At 38.9% G+C, this 27,667-nt stretch overlaps 1 protein-coding gene across 3 annotated transcripts in view; it reads right to left on the reverse strand.

The window, feature by feature from the left end:
- Nucleotides 1-303: 303 nt before the first annotated feature.
- MED13L (mediator complex subunit 13L) overlaps nucleotides 304-27,667 on the reverse strand; it is a 309,612-nt gene continuing 282,248 nt past the window's right edge. The window contains exons 20-31 of one of the 3 annotated variants that reach the window (XM_032285834.1): nucleotides 25,873-26,065; nucleotides 24,820-25,246; nucleotides 24,113-24,332; nucleotides 22,427-22,615; nucleotides 17,266-17,489; nucleotides 16,927-17,069; nucleotides 13,780-13,938; nucleotides 12,281-12,457; nucleotides 10,604-10,761; nucleotides 7,816-7,977; nucleotides 5,139-5,251; nucleotides 304-3,124 (exon numbers count right to left, since the gene is read on the reverse strand). In XM_032285834.1, coding sequence (XP_032141725.1) covers nucleotides 2,992-3,124; nucleotides 5,139-5,251; nucleotides 7,816-7,977; nucleotides 10,604-10,761; nucleotides 12,281-12,457; nucleotides 13,780-13,938; nucleotides 16,927-17,069; nucleotides 17,266-17,489; nucleotides 22,427-22,615; nucleotides 24,113-24,332; nucleotides 24,820-25,246; nucleotides 25,873-26,065 — 2,298 coding nt within the window. In that variant the 3' untranslated portion in view covers nucleotides 304-2,991. The remainder of the gene's footprint in view (nucleotides 3,125-5,138; nucleotides 5,252-7,815; nucleotides 7,978-10,603; nucleotides 10,762-12,280; nucleotides 12,458-13,779; nucleotides 13,939-16,926; nucleotides 17,070-17,265; nucleotides 17,490-22,426; nucleotides 22,616-24,112; nucleotides 24,333-24,819; nucleotides 25,247-25,872; nucleotides 26,066-27,667) is intronic. The other 2 variants (XM_032285838.1, XM_032285836.1) reach the window with 2 other exon arrangements.

A 27,667-nucleotide genomic window follows, 5' to 3' on the forward strand; every position in this document is an offset into this window, starting at 1 on the left:
CAATCTCACAGCTGAGAGACACCATTACATCTCATCGACTCACAACAGTTGATTCAGTGTTGTGTGTGTTAGCATCTAAAAACTGATGGAGGAATGGACTTGTGACCTGGAGTATGAGAATACCATTTCCAAACAGCTTTTGGGGGTGATCAGGGGAGTAAAATTCTACATCCGTTTCACTGACTGGCAGGTAGAGCCTGGCCGCTGGTCTAGGGCTATTCAGTCCATATGCACACACCTCTTGAACAGGTGTAGATAATTTTATGCAAAGGCAAGATGGGAAGGGAAAAAAGCCACTCAAAGTTTCAGTAATTCAATAATTTATTCCTCTAAAAAAGTGTGTAAAAGTATATAGCTCTCATCCACAAGGTATATATGAATGACATTTAAAATGGAGGCCTTTTAGTATTGTTTCTTTTTATCAAAGTCTTTTAGTGTACTGTACCAGCGCTATACTGTAGTTATTTTTTTAAATGAACTTCACATATTTTTGTATTCTTTCAAATTGTTTGCTATATATAAAAGAAGCTCACTGCAAAATGCTTGAAGGAAAAAAGGAAACAAAAGAAATTCAGAACTTCCCAGAAATGTACAGCTTTTACATTTAAAAAAGGTTCTGAAATATACATACAAGCATGCTGGACGATCCCACCCTTCTCCCCTCCCCACTTCCCCTTTTTTGTTCAAACCATGGTAAGAGTTCTGATTTCTGCAGAATTTCCAAAATTAAAAATAAAAAAAAATAAAATAACTTCTCACTCTGTAGCAAATCCAGGGCTTGTACATTTCAGATTAATTCAGTAAAAAACTCACAAGTAAAATAATGCATATTTAAGGGAAATATACAGACTTTTTCACACAGAAGTACATAATAAGATTTTTTAAAATCTATTGCCATTCATTTATTTTTGCACAAAAACGTATAAATATGTCACCAGCTTTTCTTAACTTAAAAAACTTAAATAAAAGACACCAGATGAAAACTACCCTTTGCTGCCATTTTTTTTTAAGTTTTTTGTAGGGGTTTTTTATTTTTTGTGTTTTTTTTTCTTTTTCTGCTTAGAATTGGGTTTCTAGGGAAGAAAAGCCCCTGCATTAAAAACAGCCCATTTAAAAAAAAATTCAAAGTTCTGATGAATTCCGGGAAAAAAGCAACCCCAAAGTGGTAAAAGATTACAAATATCTACTTTACAATTTGTCTTCTCACCAAGATAATTTTATACAAGTTTACAATCTTCATCATCTTATGCTCTTCAAAAGGCCTTGAGAATTTTCCTTTCTGATTAAGAAAAAATAGCACTGCAATATTTTTAAAGTCAATTTTACACTGTACACATTAGATACAAATGGTTTGATATATCAGATTTTTTTATCCTATACATTGCGAAAGTCAACCCCCCCTTCAATTGGTGGTACAGAGAACAAAATTATCCATTTACAAGTTATTTCTCTGCTTTCACATTCCCACCACACAACTTTTTTTTTTTAATATAATGTTTTAAACTTTAGATTATTTCAAGAAAAATACTTTTACAAAATCATATCAATTATTACATTTTTCCTTTTTTGTTAATAACCAGGACATGGAAGTCTCTTGGAAGAACTTTTAAAATTTGCATGATTCTCTCCACAGATGACAAGAGCTCAAAGGCCTGGTCACAGTGGCTCCCGGGAGGCCAGTACACGCCCACTGCCCTCACACAGAAACACACAACACAAGGGTTAGAAACAGGGTTTCAAAGACAACCCTCTGGGCCAGGAATGAGGAGTCATAAAATACTTCAATTAGCCATTAATGCTTTAAAAAGGCATTTTTTTTAAAAAGTCCCACCACAAAGGCTCAACTTCAAGTACTAATTTAATGGTTAAGTTGTAATATTTCTTTGAAATAATATTCCTATGGTCCAGAAAAAATTCACCATATTTATAACTGATTTCATGAGCAAACACTTTCGATTGTTATATGTACATAAGTCCCTTTTGATCTAATGAGAGGAGAGACCTGGCTTTCGATAAGAATTCACTAGAAAATATATTTCCGTTGTGACTATATAAAACTAATTAAGGTACTTGCCTCCATGGCTCTGAGCTGAGCTTCACTGCCTTCTGTATAAAAATGTTATCCTTCATGAAACGCTGGCCACTTAACATGGCAGAACTTTTAAAACCCAGTTTGTTGTTAACAAAACCTACTGCTGGGTGGTTCTGAATATATTACTTTTAGGCATGATCTCCCCAACGTGATTTTACTCCTTTTCCGGCTTCTAGGACAGAGGTATGTAGTCAAAGAATCCTATGGTGGATCTGAATTGGGTTTCAGCTACTGTACCTGGTCCTTGTGAATTAAAAAAATAAAGTCACGAAAACCATATAACAAAACAAATTAAAATAAATAATCAAAATGAAGCTGTCTCCAGACCTTCTGCATTGACACACAGGTTTGAAGTCAACCAGAGCACTCATGCCAATCTGGATGGGAGCACTAGGGAGACAGAAGCCCCAGTATGAAACCATGTACTTGAGCTGGTTCTTATTTTTTAAAAGTCCCAGATTATGGAGTTCAGGTCACCCACAGGCCATATACCAGTAACTATAGGATTTCATCCAAAGGGCTAGACTGCCCTCAGTTGTATACAGAGGCTGAAAACACAGACTCTTGTGCAAAAGGACACTGTCTCTTCTGTTTCCTGCTGAAAAGCCACGAACAACCACCACTTCCTGTGGACCAGTGGTTGGGGGCTACACACACCATCGCACTGGCTGAAAGTCACCACTTATGGAAGTTTCCAGGTCCATGAGAGAAGTGTCAAGGAGTCCCTCTGGTAATGAACACTGCAGAACTGGCATGTGCCTGCTGAGAAGGAATCACAGTGCAGGACTGTGGAGAGTGGTCTGAAGAAAAGGATGTGGGGTATTTGCAGTGTAGCAGTTTCCTTGGACTGAGGTTGCAGGGAGAAGGAACTGAGCCAGAGAGAACAAGTGCTTTTCCAATTAAAGTATATTCATGATGGCATTGTACAACTGAGTGAGCACCACAAAGTGGACGGGAAGGCAGGAAGTACGGTCCTGGGTGGCCGGATTGCACGTGAGCCAGGACAGGGCATTGTACTGCTCCAAAACAAACCTGCCAAAGAGAACACACAGACCGGGGCATGAACCTCAAGAGGGAAGACTGGTTCTCAGATTCTAGCACATTCCAGGTCTTAGCAGGAAGGAGGTCTCAAAGGCATCCTCTAACTTGCCCCAGGCTCCTTCCCTTGTCCTTTCTCTCATGTTCCTCCTTCCTTCTAGACCTGGATTACCTAGTACAGTAGCCACCAGCCACATGTGGCCACTGAGCTCTGCCAATGAGGCCAGTCAGAACTTGCACAGACTGCAAGTAACAGCAGGAACGGGGGCTCAAACGCTTGGTATTTTTCAAAGCATGTAAGAGGGCTGGGTGCAGTGGCTCATGCCGGTAATCCCCGCAACTTTGGGAGGTTGAGGTGAGTGGATCACCTGAGGTCAGAGGCCCAAGACCAGGTGAGCAACATGGTGATACCCCATCCATCTGTATGAAAAATACAAAAATTAGTCGGGCGCAGTGGTGCATGCCTATAGTCCCAGTTACTCGAGAGGCTGAGGCAAGAGAATCGCTTGAACCCAGAGGCTAAAGTTGCAGTGAGATCCTGCCACTGCACTCCAGCCTGGTGACAGAGCAAGACTCTATCTCAAAGAAATAAAAATAAAAGAAAACAAGAAAAGCATGTAAAATATCTCATGGATATTTTTATATTGTTACATGTTGAAATAACATTTTGAATATATTGAGTTAAGTAAAACACATTACTAAAATTAACTTCAATCAGCTTCTTTTTACTATTTTAATGTTACTAGTAGGGCAGATCATGAGGTCAAGAGACTGAGACCAACCTGGCAAACATGGTGAAACCCTGTCTCTACTAAAAAAAATACAAAAATTAGCTGGGCATGGTGGCATGCACCTGTAGTCCCAGCTACTCGGGAGGCTAAGGCAGAAGAATTGCTTGAACCTGGGAGGCGGAGGTTGCAGTGAGCCGAGATTGTACCACTGTACTCCAGCCTAGAGCCAGGCGACAGAGCGAGACTCTGTCAAAAAACAAACAAACAAAAAAAAAACTTCAATTAGATCTGAGGTTCACATTGTATTTCTATTGGACAGTGTTCCTCCAGGGCAGGAGTCTCCATCCAACCCTTTTTGGCACCAGAGACCAGTTTTGTGGAAGACAATTTTTCCATGTGGTGGGGGATGGTTTCAGAATGAAACTGTTCACCTTAGGTCATCAGGCATTAGAGTCTCACAAGGAGTGCACAACCTAGATCCCTCGAATGTGCAGTGCACGACAGGGTTCGTGCCCCTATGAGAATCTAATGCCGCTGCTGATTGAACGGAGGCGCAGCACAGGCTGTAATGCTAACTCACCTCTGCTTACCTCACACTGTGCGGCCTGGTTCCTAACAAGGCATAGACTGAGGGTTGGGGGTCCCTGCTCTAGGGGGCCTGGAAGCCAAATTCATGTTGATCAGGTTCTTGATTTTTATCCATAATTATACATTAATCTATAATGTATAGTTTCCTATAATTTCCTAATCATTTAAGAGTTAGAAAACATAAGAAAAGGCTTGCATATTTTCTCAAGTTATATGAAGAATGTCTGTGGCTTGCCAAACTTCAAGAGAATTAATAAACACTTCTGGGATGCATTTCCCAACTGTGTAATTTATGTTCTAGTCCATTTTTTTTTTAATCACATACTCTACCTCAGGAAGGATAAAAAACATTTTCAATTATGAAATGCTTTAAAAGTTCCAGACACTGCCTTCTAATTATCCCTAAATCTGACCTCTTTTCACCACCACGAAGTGCCTTCTCTGAACAGGAAGCAAAGAAGGCAACTGTACTTGCCTATCACCGCCTAACGGAATCAAATGTGATCCACGGCCTGTACCGTGCATCTATGGGGGCTGCAGTCTCACTGACTAATCAGACACTGTTTCACTGCACAAACGCCAGCATCTTTTCTGTGAATACCACACTTAAATTAAAACACCTTGGAAAGATAAGAGTAAAGGAATATTGTTTCAAATTGCACTGCTATGTTGCCTAGGTTGGTATCTACCTTAAAACATCAGACGTAGTTTTGGAGTCAAGAGGGTGTGGAACCCGTTGAGAATTCCTGGCAGGCAGAAGTTCATCTGTCTGTGCTACTGAAATGTGGTGATGCAGCGAAGCCTGGTGAAAAAACAAAGAGAGTTACCTCTCTGGTCTAGACAATCACGGTGCAGAAGCGAGGGGGCCCTGTCTGCCGGAAGTCAGGGTTTCTACGAGTCTAAAACTTTGAGCTGCTCAGTAACCCCCAAAGTAATCCCAACTTCTTATTCTAGCGTTGGGGGAAAAAAAGCAAACTTTTTGAGTCTATATTTTGTCAACTATATTTTGTTTCTTCAATGGAAATAGTCTAGTACACACAAAAATAATATATAATAAGGTCCCATGAATTGGTATCACCAAGATGCAATAATTATCAATATTCACCACTTTTTTATTTTCATTTTCTGATTTTAAACAAAACCCAAATATTAGCATCTCAATGAACATTAAAACATTAGCAAAATTATTTTAAACAAAACCCAAATATTAGCATCTCAACAAAACATTAAAAAAAAATTAGCTGGGCATGGTGGTGCATGCCTGTAGTCCCAGCTACTCAGAAGCCTGAAGCCAGAAGATTGCTTGAGCCTGGGATGAGGATGCAGTGGCCTGTGACTGCACCACTGCACTCTAGCCTGGACAAGAGAGCAAGCCTCTGTCTCAAAAAAAACAAAACAAACAAACAAAAATCAAACATTGTATCATTTTGCTTATAAAAAAGTCAGTAGATATCTCACATAAGGACCTTTAAACTTAAGAGTAATTATCATACACAATATAAATTAACAATGATTCCTTAATATTATCACCTATCTGTAGGATAATGAGGAAGATAAAGCTCCCTTGTTATCTCAAAAAATGTCTTTTTATATTTGGTTTACTAAAATCGTGATCTATACGTGACAAATGATTAAAGGCATGTACTGTCTACTGTCCCACTTGAAGTAACAGGATTCAACACTGGGTTCAGGCGGTACCGGCACACTACACCCATCATAAAGTTCCTCATCAACTTTTCCCCTAATGATTTTGGTATAGTTTACTTTATTAAATGACTACATAGTAATATACGTAAAGGAGAGGCAATACATAAATGATTCTCTTTATTTTTTTTATTTTCAGGTTGAGTTGACGCTCCAGCAGTTACAAATGATGACTGATTTTTGTTTGTTTTCCAAGGATTTGTTTCAGTCTGTTGCTGTCATCACTCTTTCTAATGATCACATTGTCCCATTCCATCCCTGGCCAATAGGACTGCCCTTTAAGATGGCTCCTGAGGCCCTGATGTGACCATAATCATCTTTGGTAACTTTCTTGCTTTTAGGTATGACAAGATGCCCCAGGTTCGTTGTGATTACTTCCTGCTTCATACCTGGAATTAGTCATCTCTTCAAAGAACCATAGTTCCTTTAAGTGACAACGGTATGTAGGAACCACAATTGTGGCAACAGAGGTATTTATTGCTGCTAAGCTTTTTCAGCAGACAGAGCTAACAAAATGTGTATACTTTTTTACAGAGAAGAAATAAATCTGTGCCCATACTGATAATTCTAATTCAAAATAAAAAAATAGATGCATTTTTAGATACCTTCTGTGGTTTTATAATAGTATGTTAAAGTCATTAGGAAAAGAACATTGCTTCACTCTAAGTTTTTGGTTTAATTCCCATCATTTCTTTTTGAAAAGAGAAGCAGCTATGTGTGTATGTGTATATGTGTGTGAATATGTGTATCTTGTAGATTATTACTCCATGGCAACCTCTACTCCACAGAGTGATTATATAGAAATATTCCCCATTTTGTTACAGATGATTACTATTTCACTGTCCGGACGCACCACAGTTGATTCAATCAGGCCCTTACTGGTGGGCATTTAGGTTCTCTCTAGTCTTTCACATACGTCACTTTCTGTTTTGGCAAAGAACTTTTGGACTATTCCTTAGAGATGGGATTGCTGCCCTAAAAGGAAAATGTGTAGGGCTGCATCATTCAGCAATCCCACCAATACCAGGGCCCTCTCCCCGTATCTGTGCCAACACAGTATGCTGCCAAATCTTTATATTTTTTTCAATCTGTGGGCAAGAAATGGACTTCATTCTAGGTATTGTTGTTGCTGTTTACCACAAACTGCATGTAGGGGATCTTTTGTTTTTAACACTTAAACTTGGGATTAAAAGGTTCCAAGAAATATATAGGAAGGAGCAAGTGTAGATGTGCGATGTTTATACCTGACCCTTACCCTTCTCTAATGAAGAACGTGAACAGTCCATGGCAAGGGAGAAAGAGGACAGCTAGTTACTACACCTTCAACACAGGCTTACCTTTACTGATAGTGATGCAATACAGACGTGGATAAACACCACGACATCAAACCCCATGCGTCCATCCTAGATTTACCCTCTGGGCCCCCCAGTCTCCTCCACGGGCTAATGTGACTCATTTCTTTGTGGCATGGTTTAGTGTCCTCCTAAATTCTACTCTCTACTTACAACTGTAATTAAAATTTCCTCAGAGTCTAAGTATATACAAAAGAAAAAAGGAACAGAGTTAAGTTTATGGTGCCTAAGAGTGAAATTTCTATCCAAAATTAAATTTAAGCATAAATCACACATTCCTTGCAAATTTCCAATATGACACCAAACCAACCTTTAAGAAGAGAGGGCACTGGTTTTGAGCCTGGGGACACGATGACCAAAACCACTGGGGAAGATTCTCAGCTTTGGCAGTTGATACAAAATACCCAAGGGCCAGGGGCTGCTGCTTTAGCTCCTCTGGTGCTTCTCTAGAAAGAAGACGCTCACCCTGGCTCTGAAAAATAAAAATCCCAAAACCATGATCAGCATTTATCTTAAAGCTTGAAAGATGAACTTTCATGAGTTCACTCTGCACACTGCAGTGAATGATCCCCTTTGTGGCAGCATCTCACCAAAAACAACAGGTGACTGAGAAAGGTAAATAGGGCCGGCATCATCTTTGCTGCACACATAGACAAGATACTAGCAAAACTGACAGCCTCGGTCAAGTAAGTACAGGTTTATTTGCTTGAGTTGCTTTTCTACAGGATGTAAGAGCTATTCCATGGCATTATTATGTAACAACTAAAATGGAAAAATTACAATCTCTGACAGCTGAAGGCTCTACCACACTCACGTGCTCTTTCACCAGCAACTAAAGACACATGAGCGCACCTGCCTGACCAGGACATGACACCAGTATGTGCACAGCACAAATGTTCCTGAGCTGCGAGAAGTGCCAGATCTGCTCATGGAGAAGTGATGTTTTCATTTGCAGCATTCCCCTTCATAAGAGACTCCTCGAAGAAGCTCACTACGTTTTGCTGCAACTGACATTTTCCTTATCTTTAATTCTTTTGGCTAGCTTCAACAATTGAAAATGCACCTTTCATGCAAGCAATAAGTAATCCATTTGTTTATAAAAGTCTCTGTTTAAGCTGGGTGCAGTGGCTCACACCTGTAATTCCAGCACTTTGGGAGGCCAAGGCAGGAAGATCACTTGAGGTCAGGAGTTCAAGACCTGCCTGGCCAACATGGTGAAACCCCGTCTCTATTGAAAATACAAAAATTAGCTGGGCATGGTGGCGCACGCCTATAATCCCAAGCTACTCAGAGGCTGTGAGGCAGGAGAATCACTTGAACCCAGGAGGTGGAGATTTCAGTGAGCCGAGATCGCACTCTAGCTTGGGGAACAGAGTGAGACTATGTCTCAAAACAAAACAAAGAAACCCTTCTGTTTAGAGGAAAAAATAATCTGCAGCTACTGCATCAAGCTGTATCAATTCTGAGTCAGTTAAAAAATAAAAATCTACTTCCACTTTGAATGCGTTCTTTTCCCTGCTGTAATGTCTTAACTGGGTATCAAAGAATGTTTAAGGGTTCAGAAAAAGGAAATGCTGAAAGCCTCTTGGAGGTCACCTGGGTGCAGGTGCTCAGGATTGAAAAAGGCCACCTGACTAGCTTCAGAACAGCACTGTTTAAATCATGACATTGAGTTAAAGACTAACTTTTTAAGAATAGACAATGTAAAATTTGTGTTTTTCATTCCCATCACCATTTCCCATGAACAAACTGTCATTAACTGGTAAGTAACTGCAAAGGAAACAAAGACATTTAAAATCGCTTCCTTCCTTGGGAGGCCGAGGCGGGTGGATCACGAGGTCAAGAGATCGAGACCATCCTGGTCAACATGGTGAAACCCCGTCTCTACTAAAAATACAAAAACATTAGCTGGCCATGGTGGCGCGTGCCTGTAATCCCAGCTACTCAGGAGGCTGAGGCAGGAGAATTGCCTGAACCCCGGAGGCGGAGGTTGTGGTGAGCCGAGATCACGCCATTGCACTTCAGCCTGGGTAACAAGAGTGAAACTCCGTCTCAAAAAAAAAAAAAAAAAATCCCTTCCTTCCAGAGGAGGGTGACAAGGGCAGGTATAATATGGGAACAGTCCTTGTTGCCCCTCCTCTGGTTTCACCTGCTCTGTGACTAACCTAAGCTTTAAACCTTCTTTCTCTCCATTGTCTAATAAAGTCAGTGCTGGAAATAAAAGTGCCACCAATGGAAACTTAGACACTTTACGTCCATCTTTGTGTCTAAATAAATGAGTGTGAGCAGGGTTGCTTATACCTGTTCAGGCTAAGATACCAGGCGTAGCTATTTTTCTAAGTCTTAACCTCTCAATCTCATAGCATTTTAAATAAACAATATAATACAGTGATGCAGCAGGAATCATCTCACTGTGAAGCAAAGTTACCACAAGCTATGGCAGATCCCTCTAACTCTGAAATCTTCTGTTCATCCCCCTCCAATATCCCTGAGACATTTAAAGATGAAACCAGTTGTACGCTCTGGTTTTTTCCTTAATACTCTGGCATTAACCTGGACACATCTGTAAAATCAATCTCCTGACGGCTCTTGCCATTCCTGCAGGTCAGCTAGAAAGAAGAGGGCTGCAAAGTGACTAAGCCAGGACACGCAAAAAGTATGGCTTTCAGAAGAAGCCATCACCAACAATGTGTTCTTCAATCAGCACAGTTACTCTGCATATTGAATAAGTACTACTGCTGTACTAATCTCTTAAAAGCCACTATTTTGGCAAAAAATAAAAACAAAAAAACCCTGGGAAGTAGCAAGCAACTAGAACTAATTTTTGCTAAGAAAACAATGCATAAGAACCCTTGCATCTGTAATAGGACTATTCGTCTGATAAAACTTATTCATCAGAAATAATAACAGATTTCTTTCAAATTCCTGCCTTCTATTCAATATGGAACTATAGTCAGTTTCCCACACTTATTTCTCTTGTACCAAGGACCCAGACCATTAAGAAATGTGCACACAGGAACAGGACGATCGGCTGTCAAGAGGATTATCTTCCTGAAGGCTGTAGTTGCTTTAAACAAAGTACTCCAAATCATCCTTACCCGACTATGCTGGAAGTGAGAGCCCACACCAATTCCAGAAGGAGAGCCTGGGGAGGGGACTGGGGAGGAGTTGGGAGAGGAATGGAGGTTCCCAGTCATTAATATGCCAATATCATTGTCCATATCATCTGGGAATGGAAGGTCAACAAACATATCATCTAGAGGGAAGGGGGAGAAAAAAGCACAGAAATTAAAAAGATAGTCCATTAATATCATAATAATCCCACTTAACCTATGTCATGTTTTGTTAGCATACGGCTATTATTCACACACATTGCTAGTAACTTAGTAAGATTCAATGAAGACCTACTGGGTGCAAGCTATTACAAATTATTCTTTTGTACTCTCTCCAGTGATCTCCTTACATAAAGTATTAACAGAATGCAATAAAGAATGTGATATAAAAACCTACACTCTATGTAGCCTCCAAAGGCACATAAAAACATGGTTAAAAAAAAAAAAAAAGCTAAAGCAGCAATTTAATCGTTAAAGTTGACACCATGCAAAAACACAGTAGACTCCATCTATGTATCCAATTAGCATCTAAAATACCAGCGGCTGAATGAATGCATGTTAACAGGTGTGAACTTGCCCGGAAAATGGAGACTTATTCCAAAAGCAGATCAAAGCACAATGTTTTCTTTTCTTTTCTTTTTTTGAGACTAAGTCTTGCTCTGTTGCCCAGGATGGAGTACAATGGCACAATCTCGGCTCACTGCAACCTCTGCCTCCCAGGTACAAGCAATTTCCAGCTAATTTTTGTATTTTTCACAGAGACAGCGTTTCACCATGTTGGCCAGGCTGGTCTCGAACTCCTGACCTCAAGTGATCCGCCTGCCTTGGCCTCCCAAAGTGCTAGGATTACAGGTGTGAGCCACTGCACCCGGCACAATGTTTTCATTAAGAAATCCTCCCCGACATTATAAAAGTAAGGTACACTCACAGCAGAAAATTTGTAAAGAAAAGTATAAAAAGTGAAAACCATCATGTAAAATCCAATCACCATGACCATTTTTTTCTATAATTCTTTTACTTTCTCATATATTCACTATTCCATTGTAATCATACCAGATATAAAATTTGGTATCCTTTTCTGTATTCCATTTACCTTAAGTAAACATTGGTAGCTGTTACAATTTCTTCAAAAACAATGCAAATGGATGCATAATATTGAGCGTTTTATAGTTTATAAATAATCATTTTTTTAAACAAATGCCTTAACAGATATTCAAACCAAAAATTTCCATTAAGAATAATCAAAGAGTTTCTCTACAGCAAATTAGATTCCCAATGAATCTAGCTAAAGGAAAGTGCTCTCTTCGTATTGCTTAGTACTTCATACATTTCAAATCAGATCATCAAATATTTATTGAACAAGTGGCACCCAAGTACAGAACACTGCCAAGCACATATTATTTTTTTGCCTTTAATGAAAAACAGAAGAAAGTTAATTACCCAAGAGAGCAAAGTATTTATTTGATCTTGATAACTGTGCAAACAAATTAAAGCTTAAAGACCAAAAAGATTCTCAAACCTTCTATCCCTTCTTCATAGTTCCTGATTGTTTATTATAACACACATACACACACACAAAAACCATACAGCAGCCCAGTGATTCCATACTCTGGCTCTGTCCTGCACGAAGGTGAGCACTATGCATACAGGTCTTGTACTCACCATTGTTGGGGCTAAACCCATCTTCATTGGGGTAGTTGGCTGGAGCCACCTGGATGGTTGAAGATGTTGGGAACACCAAGATGTGTGTACAAGAAGCATCTTGCGGGGTGTTGAGCTGAGATGACTGCATGTTCAATGCAGTACTTCGGCCAAAAACAGAGCCCATTGTGACAGCATCTTTAAAGAAAAAAATACAAGAATGCTGTCAATTCCCTTTGTGTAGCAATGAACAACCCCAGAAAAGATTTTTTCAGAGGGCCTGATCTGGAGCGGTGTGAGTCTGATGAAAATGCCATGATAAATACACATTCCAAGTTGAGCCCAATTGTTTAAATATCTTCCAACAAACGGACTCAGAGCACATAGCTATGATAACCTGAGTTTCATTTCACACTGAAAAGGTTAAGATAAAATTGGATCAAGTCTACCAGAGGTTTTAATTACTTACGGAAGAAGTATTTCTAAAAATAAACCCCCTACTTTCTTTCCTCCTCTGGTTGTTCACAATATAAAGTACTGTTCTAAATGGTAACAATCCTATAGAAACAGTACCATAAAACCAATATATGTTAAAACACTTACTGAATGCTTACTACATGCCAGCATTTGTGCTAAACTCTTCGTTCAAGTCATCTCATTTGATCATCACAGCATCTGAAGGCAGGAACTATGATCCCCATTTATAGACGAGGACAAAAGCGCATAGAAGTTGTGTAACTGCCCAAGTGGCAGAGGCAACAGAGGTAACCTCTGGTCTAATGAGGACATCTGTCTCTCACTGGATTAATGACAAGTAACCCCATTCTCACAACACAATACAATTGACTTTTACAAGGGATAAGTGAACATAGTCTCCCATTTGATCCAAGAAATATATGGATGGTAAAGGTAGGTTATGAAAGTATAAAATAGCTTAGTTGCTGGTTTTCAAGAACCAGTCAGATTCTGAAGAAATTCTGTGGCCACATGTTTTGGACATCCACAAATGACACCTAAATCTATTGAAAGCTTACTGTGTACCAGGTACTGCACTGAATGCTTTATCCTTGTTTGTCTGACCCTTCATCTTCAACCATATCAGAGACACTCTAAATATAAATATCCCTTCAAGACTGCTGTGAGATTCTGCCAAATGCATGTCTTCAAAAGGACAGTCAAATATGCATCTTGCTGGTGTCTACTTTAGCAGTTCTTTGGAGGCCGATCTTCTCACATACTAACAAACTAGGGTCAGGTAATAGTCATTATCCATGACCCTCTGAGCTCTCAGTTATATTCAGAACTTGGTCTCTCTCCCAAGTTATGGTCAACAAACATGATATAATCACAAACCATTCCTCCTGGAAGGGACCAAATGTTTTCCATCTTTAAGTCCCAAACAAAACCTTCTCCTACAGAGATATAATGAAGATAGAGTCTACACTCGTCTGTGGACTTAAATTTGAGCGGACTGAATGGATGTGTTATGTAATTAATGAAACTGACAAGAAGAAATGTACCTGGCATCACTACAAAGGACCCCTGGGGCTCCATGGCAACCAGGCAGGCACTAAGGATAGAAGGAGAGTCTGCGGCAGAGATTCCACACATCCGGCACACATCCTTGAGCTGTTTGCTGATTGTCTGTAGTGAACATTCTCCAAGGAGGATACTCCAATCTGAAATCAAATATTGCAGTCATATACAGTCTTTAGAAATTCATGCTGATGGGAGATTTGAGCTTTTTAGCAGTTCTGCCTGGTAATTGAATTTCCAAGGTTGGGCCCTAAAGGGAATTACGGCTTTACATAGCCATAGTTCCCCTTCTTGCTATAAAGAGAATGTTACTTGACTTCTATTACGCTTTATTAACAAAGGAACAAAGGCCTGCTATTCTGTAGACTGAAGTCATGTCTGAAATGACCTTTGAGAGTCCAGCACTAATCCAGTCTAATCTACCTAGACCAGATTTAGACACTTAAGAGTGCTTTCCCATCATGATGGCAGCGTTAGCTGTCCTATCCTTTCTGCTCCTTCTCAAGGTCTGATTCTTTCACGGCCCCATCAGTACGTTTCTGTGGAGGAGAGCACTGGTGGGTGGAGGTAAACCTCAGTTTTGTTTATTGTTGTAGGTTAGTTGTTTCCATGAAAGGCGAGCAGCAGCAGAAATGAAGAGAAATAGTTCTTAGCTCACAATGAGTGAGTGGAGTGCTCCGAATGATGCATACTAATAACGCACATTAAAAACTTGGCATTCATTTTCTAATGCTTGTTTATTGCCTCCAAACAAAAGCATTATACCTAATTGGAGCACAACTGAGGATTATGTTACTCTGGGAAGTGAAAAGCACTTGGTCCCCTCTTCTGACCTCCCTCACATACATGAAGTATGCGCCATTCCTGCGCAGCACCCCGCTCTCAGATCCCGTCTTGCTCATGAAATGCTACACCAATGCAGGCTGCTCTACCTCCACATATTTTCTCTTCCCCAAATAAGCTGCTATTTCTCCCCTTAGAGAGCAAGTGAATGGACAAATGTTTCCATATTCCTAACGAACCTCACACTGAAATGGATGAAATAAAAGTGGCCAGGAACTAAAGAACGTGTGTTTTACAGCGACAGGAAATCACAGATGTGAGCTCCATTATTTCAAACCAAGTAAGAAAGAAAAGACAGCGTGTTATTTCATCATAAACACTCTGGAGATAAGATACAAATTATTCACAAAGCTGACTCTGAAACCTAAGGCTCCTGTCGCACACTGTCCCATGGAGATGCTGCGTGGCACAGACCTTGGATCCCCAAAGGAAGGAGCTGTAGATTAGTAAACAGATTTCCTGTACACTAGGTTCTTCCCGTGTTTTTATTCCTGAACATACATTTTCTTTCAATCTTTTGATGGGCTCTTCCAGTCACATATTCCTTTCCACTAAGAGATAAGGAAGAAGAATGTGCCTCTTATAAAAATCATATAAGGAAAGGAGATGGCCTTAATAATTTTCCAAAATACCAAGTGACTAGACTACTACTCTATATTTTTATCCTCCTTCTTCTTTCCTATTATAGTCTGACTTTTCCCAAGGGTTAAGAATAGCTCAAAGCCTTTAAGAAATAAGATTGACTAAAAAAGCAGACTGGCGAGGAAGACAGAAATTCTGACAGAAATGAAATGACGAATCCCCTAATGTATTAGACCTCCAGGCTCTAGATACAAGATTCATTATGATACTCCTTAAAAAATGAAAGGGGTCTATTTGTCTACAGTACAACTTATTGCTAAAAAAAAACTACAAATGCCAAATAAAACATTTACTTAATACATATGATGTAATATTTGTATAAACTGCTGTTAAAATCTGAAAATCTGATACCAGATTTAACCTCACTATAGGAAGTGAGTTACACTTGGCCATCTCCTGCAGTGCAAGTTATATCTGTACCAGTGGTTTTCTTTTAGGGGTTTTCCAAATACCTGACATCAATTTCCTGTAAAGAAATAATGTACATGGTCTAATGCAGGGGTCAGCAAACTGTGATCCACAGGCCAAATCCTGCCTCCCATCTGTTTTTGTAAATAAAGTTTTATTAAAACACAGACATCCACACTCATTTAGGTATTGTCTAAAGCCGCTTTGACGTTACAATGGCAGAGCTGAGTAGTCGCAACAGCAACCATCTGGCCTGCAAAGCTGAAAATATTTACTATCTGGCCTTTTACAAAGAAACTCTGCTGGCTCTGCTCTAGTGTATTTGCACGCAGGAAGCCACCACGCTAATTTGTGATATAAGCATTTCTTTCGTACAGACCTTAGAAAAAAAAAAAAACTTCTCCCATCTGAATGCATATATTGGACTTCTTATAAATGTGTCATTAATTAATAAGGCTTTAAAAATAATCTAGGCTTATTCATACTACTCACATAAAACTGTACAAGTAGCTACACTCAGACAGTAAATGAGCTGGGCTCAGTGCCAGGCAAGGCAGCTGCTGGTGGTCAGCTGTGTTACTTTCAGTGCTTCCTAACCGACAGTTACATTTATGATGAAGAATATAAGCACTGGTAGTTGGGGACTGAACTTCAAAAATCTGCCCTTTTAAGCTTCCAGGCTAAAGAGTATCAAACAGTGGCAATGTGAATGAAGACTGCTTCTACTGGCAACTACTTGTCCCCTAAGAAACAGTACTTCTTTGCTACTGTGCCACCAAAAAAAACTAAAGAAACGCAAAACTCATCCTCAACCACTAAACATACAAACTGAAGGTTGTTCTTATATGACTTCAACTGCCACCTATAAACTCTGACACAAAATTTTGGTCTTAAAACTGACTTCTTGTTTTCACTGACTCAATATATACATAAATGTTAGCAATTTCAATTTACTATCATTTTTATATTAATGAACTCCTACTTTTCTGTTTTATATACTGGGGTTCAAGATTTAAGATTTTATTTGGATAAATGATTTTGTTTTCAAAGAGAAGTTTAAAAACTGCTGATTCATCCTATACATATAAAAAAATCAGAAATTGCTTAATTCTTACTGAATTAAGAATCTGCTTAATTCTTACTACAAATTTAAACATGTTCTCCCTTAGCTTAGTTAATGACATCAGCTCAGCCCTTTTCCTCTGTTTCCTGCAAACACTTCTTCAAAAATGTCTTACCTTTAAGCTCCCCATGGCCAAGACGCCCAAGTCGCCCAATTACAACTCTCCAGGGTAGAGACGTCATTTGGACAATCCCTATGCACCATTCCCATAACTTCTGTAGTCCAATTTTACGCGCAGATACTTTACTCCTCCGTGACCTTAAGAAAGAAAGAAATGGGGAAGGGGAAGGGGTCTCTAGATAAATCAGTTATCACTTATAAGACAAAGACTAGAAATGCCAAAGAACCTATCCACGCTGTACCTACTTCATCTATACAGAAAACTGGAAATATTCATATTTGAGGAATGGTATAGTATCAATTTACATGCACCATAAACACCAAGCCTTCTCACCTGTTTGGTAAAGCAATATTTACAACGCAGGTCTCTAATAATTCCCCATGGAGGTCGGTGCAGGAAGCCAAAAGCCAGCGCTGGTCGTGAGACAGACAATAGCCCACGAAGAGCACATTGTATTTCTGGCTCGCCTCACCAAACGTCTCTCCCAGCTCTGTCTGCTTGTCTTTGATTGGGGCCAATATAAAGGGAGGGGAGTAAAGCTGGATTGGGCTGGGCCGCTGAAATCAAAACCAAAATCATTATCAGTACAAAGCCATACAACTTAACATGATTACAACAAAACCCAGAACGACAGTGAGGAGGCCCACAGGGAGTAATGGTAATAAATTGTTTCTCTCTCTCTTTCTGCCCAGCGCTAGATATAGAAATAGTATTGATGATACATAACAAAATGATTGTTTAAATCATGTAAACTGGGAAACTCAATCAAGCCAGTATTTCCTTATTAAGAGAAATTACTATTTCAGAAAGCGCACTGGCCCAACTTCATCAGTTGTTAGGCAAGTGGGAAATTGAAACCACAATGAGACAATGCTATGCAACCACCAGAATGTCAACAAGAAAAAAGAAAAAAATATTGGTGAGAATATGGAGCAATAGGAATTTTATACACTGCTGCTGAAGCTGAACAAACACATAAACCCTTTGGCCCAATAAAATGCACATGTATGATTACCAAAAAGCAGGTATAAGAATATTCACAACAGTATTAATCACAATAGCTCCAAACAGAAAATAATCTAAATACTTATCAACAGTAAAAGAGATAATAAATTGTGATATAGTTAACAGAATCAGAGTATTAAACGGCAATGAGAATGAAAAAACTATATGCAACAAAACAGATGAATCTCAACAATGAATAAAAGAAGCTAGATGTGAAATAATATAAACTAGATGATTCAAATTTATATCAAAGTCAAAAATAGGCAAAACTACACTGTTAGAAGTCAGAACAGTGGCTACCTTTAGAGGGATTGGAAAGGTCACATGAGGGGCTCTGGACGCTAGCTATACATTTGCTTCTTACACTTGTTAAATGATGTATTTTTAATTACTGAAAATTCATTAAGCAGTTCACTTAACGATTACTTTTCAGTGCATATATAGTTTAATATGTGGGTTTGCGCATGTAATTTTAGAAATCAAATCGTTAGCTGTTACCTACTATAAATATTTTAGATTAACTGTGAAAATTTTTAATTATCGTATTTTTTACAGCTATCATATACATCTTACTATTTAATAAACTACAATAGGGGTCAGTTAACGTCTATTAAAAGAAAAACAGAGAATAACGTTTAGACTGTGATGGTGTCACGCATTCTCCTTTTTGTAAAAACGTACTCACTGGCCAAGCGTGTTGGCTCATGTCTGTGATCCCAACGCTTTGAGAGTCTGAAGTGGGAGGATCACTGAAGCCCAGGAGTTCGAGACAGCCTGGCCAACAGAGTGAGACTCTCTCTCTACAAAGAAAAATGTAAAATTATCCAAGCATGACGGTGCCTGCCTATAGTCCCAGCTAGTTGGGAGGCTCACTACCTGAGCCTGGAAGGTCGAGGCTGCAGTGACCCATGTTCATGCCACTGCACTCCAGCCTGGACAACAGAGCGAGACCCTGTCTAAAAAAAAGAAAAAAAAAAAAAAATAGTAATAATCATTCTTACCTAGCTGGCCATGCAAGTACACGCTGCAGGCTGGACTCAGCCCAAAGCCATAGGTGCTGACCCTAATGACTACACAGCATTAGCGATGGGAGTAACAGAATGACAACAGTTTTAAAGCTAAAAGCGATTTTGAAAATAATACAACCCAATTCATTCATTCATCATAGGGATTCAAAACTCGGGCTGAGAAATATTCAATGACTTGCTCAAAGTTGCAAAGCTAATCTAACACTTAACAACTTGCTGCTCGCCACATGACCAGAAATTATACTCTTAGGCATTTATCAAGAGAAAGAACTATGTCCACAAAAAGCCTTGTGCACAAATATTCATAGCAGCATTATTCACAAGTGCCAAAAAGTGGAAACAACCTAAATGTTCCTCAAGTAATGAATAAACAAAATGTGGTATATCCATATGATGAAATATTATTTAGCCATAAAAAAGAATGAAGTACTGATACATGTTATGACATGGATGAACCTCAAAATCATTATGCTAAATGGAAGAAGCCAGACATAAAAGATCACATATGGCCAGGCAAGGTGGTTCATGCCTGGAATCCCAGCACTCTGGGTGGCCAAGGCAGACAAACTGCTTGAGCCAAGGAGCTCAAGACCAGCCTGGGCAACATGGAAGAAACCCATCTCTACCAAAAAAATTTAGCCAGACACAGTCGCAAATGCCTGTAGTCCCAGCTACTCCAGTGGCTGAGGCAGGAGGCTCACTTGAGCCCAGGGACGTTGAAGCTGCAAGAAAGCCATGATCATGCCACTGCACACAACCCTGGGTGACAGAGCGAGACCTTATCTCTAAAAGAAAAAGAAAAAAAAAACTGGGGGGGAGGACTGCTTGAGGCCAGGAATTCAAGACCAGCCTGAGCGATATAATAAGACCTTGTCAAAAAAGAAAAATGAAAAACACATATTGTATGATTCCATCTATATGAAATGTCCAGAACAGGCAACTCCATAGAGACAAGTAGATCAGTGGTTGCAAGGGACTGGAGTGGGAAATCAGCAGTGTGTGCTAACAGAAACTGTAGTTCAGGGTTGATGAAAATGTTCTAAAATTAGATAGTATTAATGACTATACAACTCTGTGGAAATACTAAAAACCACCGAACCGCACATTTTATTTTCTTTTTCTTTTTTTTTGAGGGGGGAAACAGAGTCTCCCTCTGTTGCCGAGGCTGGAGTGCAGTGGCACGATCTTGCCTCAATGCAACCTCCACGTCCTGGGTTCAAGTGATTCTCCTGTCTCAGCCTCCTGAGTAGCTGGGATTATAGGCGTGTGCCACCATGCCCTGCTAATTTTTATATTTTTGGTGGAGATGGGATTTTACCACATTGGCCAGGCTGGTCTCGAACTCCTGACCTCAAGTGACCCGCCCACCTCTGTCTTCCAAAGTGCTGGGATTACAGGCATGAGCCACCACACCTGGGCTTAACTGTACAATTTTTAAAAAGAATTTCATAATATGTGAATTATATCTCAATAAAGCTGTTATTAAAAAAAAAAAAAGTCCAGCTAAGTTTGCCTTTTGTTTTTTACAAAACAAAAGGCAAAATGTGAAATATCTTAGATGTAATGTAAGCTTCTGAAAACACTAAATATGATTCCCAAACTGTGCAAGATATTCCATGAAAAACAAGATACTGGTTTTATCTGAAAACTTGCAAAATAAATACTATAAAGTACATTCTTTCACATGTGATAACTTGCATAAAACTGTGCCACCCAGAGAATGAGAACTGCATGAAGCAGGGGCCTGTTTTGTTCACCCCTGTATCTTCAGCACCTAATACAGCACCTGGCACACAGCAGATGCTCAACTATATTTATTGAATGAAAACACAATGTTCCAGCTGTAGACTGAGGCAGAGGCGGCACTGACCAACTATTACCTTAATGCAGATTAAAATGTAGAAACTTCAGCAAATATTTATCACATTTGGTTCTTTTGTTTTTAATAAAGTAAAATAATTTGTTTCTCTCTTCCTGTTCCAAGCAAAATGGAGAAAAAGCATATTACTCGAAGTCTTTTTGCCATTTATTTTAATCTAAGCCTCATTTTACCTTACGAGCTCCTGATGGTGTTCTGTCTAAGTATAATAACCTTTAGAAAAACAATAATTCATAATTTCTGGAAATAAGAAACAAGTAGAGACATTTATTTTTTAAATTCTAGAAAAATTTAATAGAGAAAACAGATGAACTGCTCATAGAAGTGAAAAATTCAAACTCAAAGAATAAACTAAACTAAAACTGCCTAAAATAGAAATTTTATATAATACTGGAGTGAATGTAGGTCATCGACTGAGCAGCTGTTCTCTCTTGGGACTAAGCTGACCTGAACCAAGCTACAACAAACACAGTATTAACTACTTGCATCATTTTTTACTTCCAAGCATTTTACTTATAAAAGTGCAAGTATTTCATGGAGTTGTTCAGAACAACATTACCAACTAAAAACACCAATTGGTGTTTTAAGAAGCTCTCTTATGGGAAATAGGTGTTTGCTGGCTTTTACTAATGGGATATTTTTCATGCAATAAAACTGTGGGAACTGATTTTTGAAGGCTTTGAAGATTCTAAACATTGCCCTGTATACCTATCTTCAAGATAAGGCAATTAGAAAAACAAAACTTTTGTTTAAAACATGTTTAGCTTTGGTTCCCTTTGAGATCCACATATCTGTAGAAAGTAGGTTTAAAGAGATGCAGCAAAAATGCATTAATTTATATACAGAAGCACTGAGGCAAGGAAAGGAGAAACCAACGTGCTACAAGTATGTGCATCAGAGACCCCTGCAGAGTAAACACAAATACAACTGCCGTCTCAGGATGCAGACCAGAGCTGGAAAAGGCAAAGGATTTCTGATGTAAGACACAGATTAGCTTAGAGAAAATAAATTTAGAAAATTCAAACATTAAAAACTCAAAGTGATATATGTATTATTGTCTCAAGTTCTAAATTTAAAAAACAGAGTTTGCTTGTCTCTTTTCTCAAAAATTATTAAAGGTTCAGAGATGTATCTCCCCTATTTTAACCTGAGGGTTAAAGAAACCTGGCAGCTCTTTTTTTCCCCCTTGAGACAGGGTCTTGCTCTCCAGGCTGAAGTGGCTGTGTGATCATCGCTGCCTCAAACTCCTGGGCTCAAGTGATCCGCCCACCTCAGCCTCCCAAACAGCCAGGACTACAGGCACACAGCACACCTGGCTAACTTTTAAAAAATTTTTGGTAGAGACAGGGTCCGGGTATGTTTCCTAGGATGGTCTCAAACTCCTAGGCTTAAGCCATCCTGCCACCTCAGCCTCCCAAAGTGCTACGATTACAAGTGTGAGTCACCACACTCAAGCCTAGCAACTCTTATATCAAGGTAGAAAACCAACTAAATAAGTAACCAATCTCTGGATTAGACAAAATACTCTACTGGCTTGCATTTTAGTATAAATTTTATAAGTTTCTATCCTGCCAATACCCACCTCAGGGTTCTTGAGGGTCATCTCAATGCTGGCTGCAGGCCCAAATCCCGTGAGAGATTTAATGTGGATCTGTGTAGGCAGTGGTCGCCTGCACTGGCAGTACACTGAAAATGCCATGGACTTCAAGTATTGAATGTAGAAAACTTGCTCATCCTTCATTGTCTGCAGCATGTACTGGCAAGGCACAATCTAACGACACAAATACAAAGAAAAAGAAAAAAAAAAGCTAGAAACTGAGATCTAACATGCTACAAGAAAGCTGAAAAAGGAAACGGCATGAATTCCTTACCTGAATGGGGAGAGGGAACCTTAGCGTTAAAATATATAAATGCCAAACATAATATAATTAAATCCTAATTCCTTCCACTGACATAAAATTCTGCATCACCAGCAATTTCGGAAGATGTACGACTATGCTGGTCAAGTTATGCTGCTGCTTAGAAATTACAATGTTCCCATTTTAGAGGTAAGATCTCAATTTATTATAGGTATTACCACGGTCCCAAAATTTTAAAGCCTGCATTTTATTATATTTCTCCTTTTTACAATTACACAATATGCATGGCATTTTTTGGAATTATTACCTAATCATTTAGGATACAAACTTCAAAACACTGGAAAACTATCAACAATGTAGTCTGATAACTTTAATTTCCATCTCTTAATTTTACAAGACAGCTTCAGTAAAAGTTACATTAAAATGAAACCCAAACATCCAAAGCATTATTTTTCATCTACATAGAATTTTTAAAAAAATAATTACACTATAAAGTTGTCAAAGGTGCAGTGAAAATAAGCATACTCATTCATCACTGAAAGGAAATTAAATAAGTGTAACCTCTTTTGGAATGGAATTTGGCAACATTTATCAGTATCTACATCTAAGAATCAATGTCAAAAAACGACCTGAAAGGTGAAAAATAAGATTATACATAAACATGTACCATGGCTTTATTTATAATAGTGAAGAAGTAGAGAGACAAATTAAATAGCTAAATATATAAGAATGGTAATGGAAAATGTGCAGTCATTAAAAATGCTGCTTGTAAGGATTTAAATAACATGAAAATGTATTCATGAATAACATTAGGTAGAAAACACCTAAAAGTTATATTAAAAGTATGATCTCAACTGCGTAAACAAAAATAGAGAAACAAGCTAGAAATACACCAAAATGGTAATGGTGGTTAAATGTAGAAGACGGAATTATGACTATTTTTTCTTTTATACTTTCATGTACAGATTGAACATCCCTAATCCAAAAATCTGAAATCCAAAATGCTCCAAAATCCAAAACTTTTTGAATGCCAATAAAACGCCACAAGTGGAAAATTCCATACCAGACATCATATGACATGTTGCAGTCAAAATTTAATCAAAGCTTTGTATCAAGCACAAAATTATAAAATATTGTATAAAATTACCTTCAGATTAAATGTATAGGTGTATATAAAACATAAATAAATTCTGTGTTTAGACTTGGGCCCACTGCTGAGGTATCTCATTACATATATGCAAATATTCCAAAATCAGAAATCCAAAATACTCTGGTTCCTAGTATTTCAGTTAGGGGATAATCAACCTGTACTTCCTTTTTTTTTTTTTTTAAATCATGACCCTGTATTTATTTTCGTAACAACAAAAGTAACAACACCAAAAGTAAATAATAAACTTGCAAACAGTAACCTGGAGAATGAAAGAATTTCTCATATGCTCAGGTAAATTATCCAGCATTTCTGTGTAGCAGCGCATCAAGCTCAACAGCCAAAAGTTCCCAGAAGTGGAGTCCTCCTCTGAAGAGTACGTGAACGGGTCCACCATGTAAATGACCACAGCTGGAGGGTGGGCATGGCTGTCTGCAGAGTCGGGCTCCGTGGGAATTCCTATTCTCTCCCTTTCTGTAACACTGGAGAGAGTGTCACTTGTGAGATGCACAAAATAAATATAAATTACACCAATACAAAAAAAAAAAAACAAAGTGCTCAATTCTAGAGTACACAGGCTCCCTAAAGAATGTTTACAGATTAAACCCAAGAATAACATGTACCACCTTACCAAAATACAGGCAAACCATGCCAGATATCACCAAGGGTAGATGGAAAATGGCAGTGTACTCCTCTAAAACGGGAGATCTCTTTTTAAATTCCCCTTTCTTTTCTGTGGTTATGTTGTACAAAGATGTTATTAAGTTGACAGCAGGTTAATAATTTATAAGAAGTCTCAAATTTTTAACACTGCAGCTTTAGATCGACCATTGCCCCTTTCTTCTGAGAAGAAGAGAAGCAGAGTACTTGATAGGATTGAGAATCATGAGGTCAAGGGACAAAAAGGTGCAGAAGAAGAGGGAAAGGGTCTGAGCTGAAGCCATTCATCTCGATTTGTGAGTAACGTACCTCTCTTGTCCATCCTGTGAGGGCTGAGAGGAGCTCTGCCCAGGGTCAGTGTCTCCGCCACAGCCTATGTTCCCTTGAGTTCTATCGGTAGAAATGCCCCCAGTGCTGGGGTTCTGCCCTCCAACACTACCACTGAATCCTGAAGAAGAGGTAGTGCTTATCTGGCTAATACCAGGAGCAGAGGCAGACGATGAGGCCGGTGGCACAGAGGAACCAGATGCAGAACTACTTGCTGCAGGATTTGTAGAACTACTATTCGAGGTGGGATTAAACGCACTGCCAGCTGGGGGAGCTGCTGATCCTGAATTTGGAGCTAAGGGACCAGCATTCCCAGGCGTAGCTTGTCCCTGTGCTGCTGCTGGTGGGGTCTGGTATTTAGGTGGTATCAACAGGCTGCTATCAAGCTGCAGAGTGGCTAAATAAGGTGCTGAAACAATACATGCAAAGAGGTGATTTTAGTGATATTCTGCAGCGTCAGACTGAACCAGAAATCTAGAATGGTCACTTATAAAAAATAATGCTTTCAGGCTGCAATACTCTGATTACAATGCCCAAAATGCTGTCTCCATACTCATACTTATGTATTCTGCAAACATGAAGATGCACATGGAGCAACTTATATATTCTACAGAAGAGGCTTGTTTGAAAAGAGGAAATCAATCACTTGTGATAGTCTCCTTTCAGACTGATTCCATATGCCTGCCCTGAAAAATGAGAAGCTATACATTCCACAGTCATCTCAGTACATTATGCTCCCAGGTTTATAAGCTTCTAAGATTCTCTTCAGAATATGGGTTAAAACTAAGCAGCTAATACCAAGTCATGCTGCTAAGTTTTCAAAATGCAGAGTAAATTAGACATGATTAGGCATCTTCAAATAGTTTTTTAAAAAATATACGTCCATATAGAACTTAGTATTAAACTACCCAGAACACAAAATACAGCATTACTTGAGATAAAAGAAATATAATGTTGCATCTATAAAAGAAGGGATGGGAGGGATTTGCTATTTTACCTCTCCTATTCTACTTTGTCAAATACATTCCCATTTACCTAGGTGATGGCGGCAAACTTGCGCATAAAGTTTGAGTCTGGAATGATTGTCATTCTCCTCGCCGCTCCAAGGCTGGTTAAACCACTCACTCACAAGCTCATCTGTCAGCTTCTGTGCCACAGTTTTTCCCACACGCATGATCCCGTCACGCAGCACTTTGCAGATGGGCTTGTGCTGCCCAAGCCTACACATCTGATAGCATAGACAAGATCATTATTTATAACAGAAGCCATTCCTTCATTTAGTACCTACCGTTGCAAAGGAGATTCTTTAAGCATTTTCCTTTTTCTTTTAGGGTTATCACATGCAATCAAACCAACATTGTAAGCTGGTCCTTTCAGGTAATCATAATGTATCCTTAAATTGCTATGTGTCTCTCCAAAACTTGGATTAGGCTCTCAAAGAAAAACGTTTCTTCACTCAAGCCAATTCCTCCCGCACAAGAGGCAACTGCTGAACACTATCTGATTGCGAATGGACAAAGAATTAGCGGATTCCTGCCTACTGTGGCTGACTGAGACATATGTCCACTAAAATCTCCTAAGTAATCCCTACTCATAATGTTTCCCCATAATATAACATTAAAATTTTATGGGCCATCTGTTATACTGTTAAAGACATTTGGAGATCACCAATAGTAAGGGCCACTGAAGCAGTGAGTATGCTGATCACTTTTTTAAAAGTAAATAGGACAAAGAGATTCTGCTATTAATCTCCATGACGCTAAATGGGTGCTTATGGCAGAGAATATAATAAACCTGCAAAGAGTAAACTACCTGTTCACCAGCAGGAGAGCCCATATTATTATTCCTTACTAGAGTAGATAAAGTGAAGACTTACTAAGCCCCACAAAATCCTCTAGTGTATACTCTTCTTAAGGAGGTATGAATTACTGCTGAATGAGCAACCCTAGTGAAGTCATTAAGAAAAATTAAAAGAGTGCCTGTATTCTCTTAAAAAGATCTGGCAGTGCTTCTTACGTTTTATAACTTATACTGAAGGTTCTATACAAGGGAATGGCTGGGCTTTAAAACTGCTTACACAAGTTTTCTGTGTTAGTTACGATTTAATAGTATTACATATCCCCTTGACCAGGCGCTGTTTAGAAATGAATGTATCCAAGTGACTTAACTGATGTCATTACATCACATTAGCATTTCCTCATTTCTTTGGAGCAACATGTAAATTTACTATTCCATGCTTACTCATACATTTATAGATCGTGAATGTCCTGTTTTGGAATATTTTGGAATTCAGTTTGGAATCTTATTTAAAAACCACTTTCATAATGCTTATGTGCTTAGCACAGTTCTAAATACTTTACAGATATTAATTTCATTTTGCCAAATACAATGTAGTAGATACAAAGAATTTGGTGCATATATACTTTGGCATATGAAACACAGCACTTACTCTTCAGAGACAGACATGAGTCTATTTTTTTTAAAGCAACAGTATTTCACATTCTAAAGATGTAACACTATCTGCCTGTTTTTACATTATTATAGGCATTATATTTTTAATCAGTATGAAAGTTTCAGTATTAAGATGTAGTGTTAAAAAACAACAGGGATATGATTCATTAAACTTATTTTTCGCCAGGCGCGGTGGCTCACGCCTGTAATCCCAGCACTTTGGGAGGCAGAGGCGGGTGGATCACAAGGTCAGGAGTTCGAGACCATCCTGGTCAACATGGTGAAACCCCGTCTCTACTGAAAATACAAAAAATCAGCTGGGCATGGTGGCACGTGCCTGTAATCCCAGCTACTCAGGAGGCTGAGGCAGGAGAATTGC

The sequence above is a fragment of the Sapajus apella genome, unplaced genomic scaffold (assembly GCF_009761245.1).
Source record: "Sapajus apella isolate SASKATOON/1434 unplaced genomic scaffold, GSC_monkey_1.0 scaffold2, whole genome shotgun sequence".
Taxonomy (NCBI): Eukaryota; Metazoa; Chordata; class Mammalia; order Primates; family Cebidae; genus Sapajus; species Sapajus apella.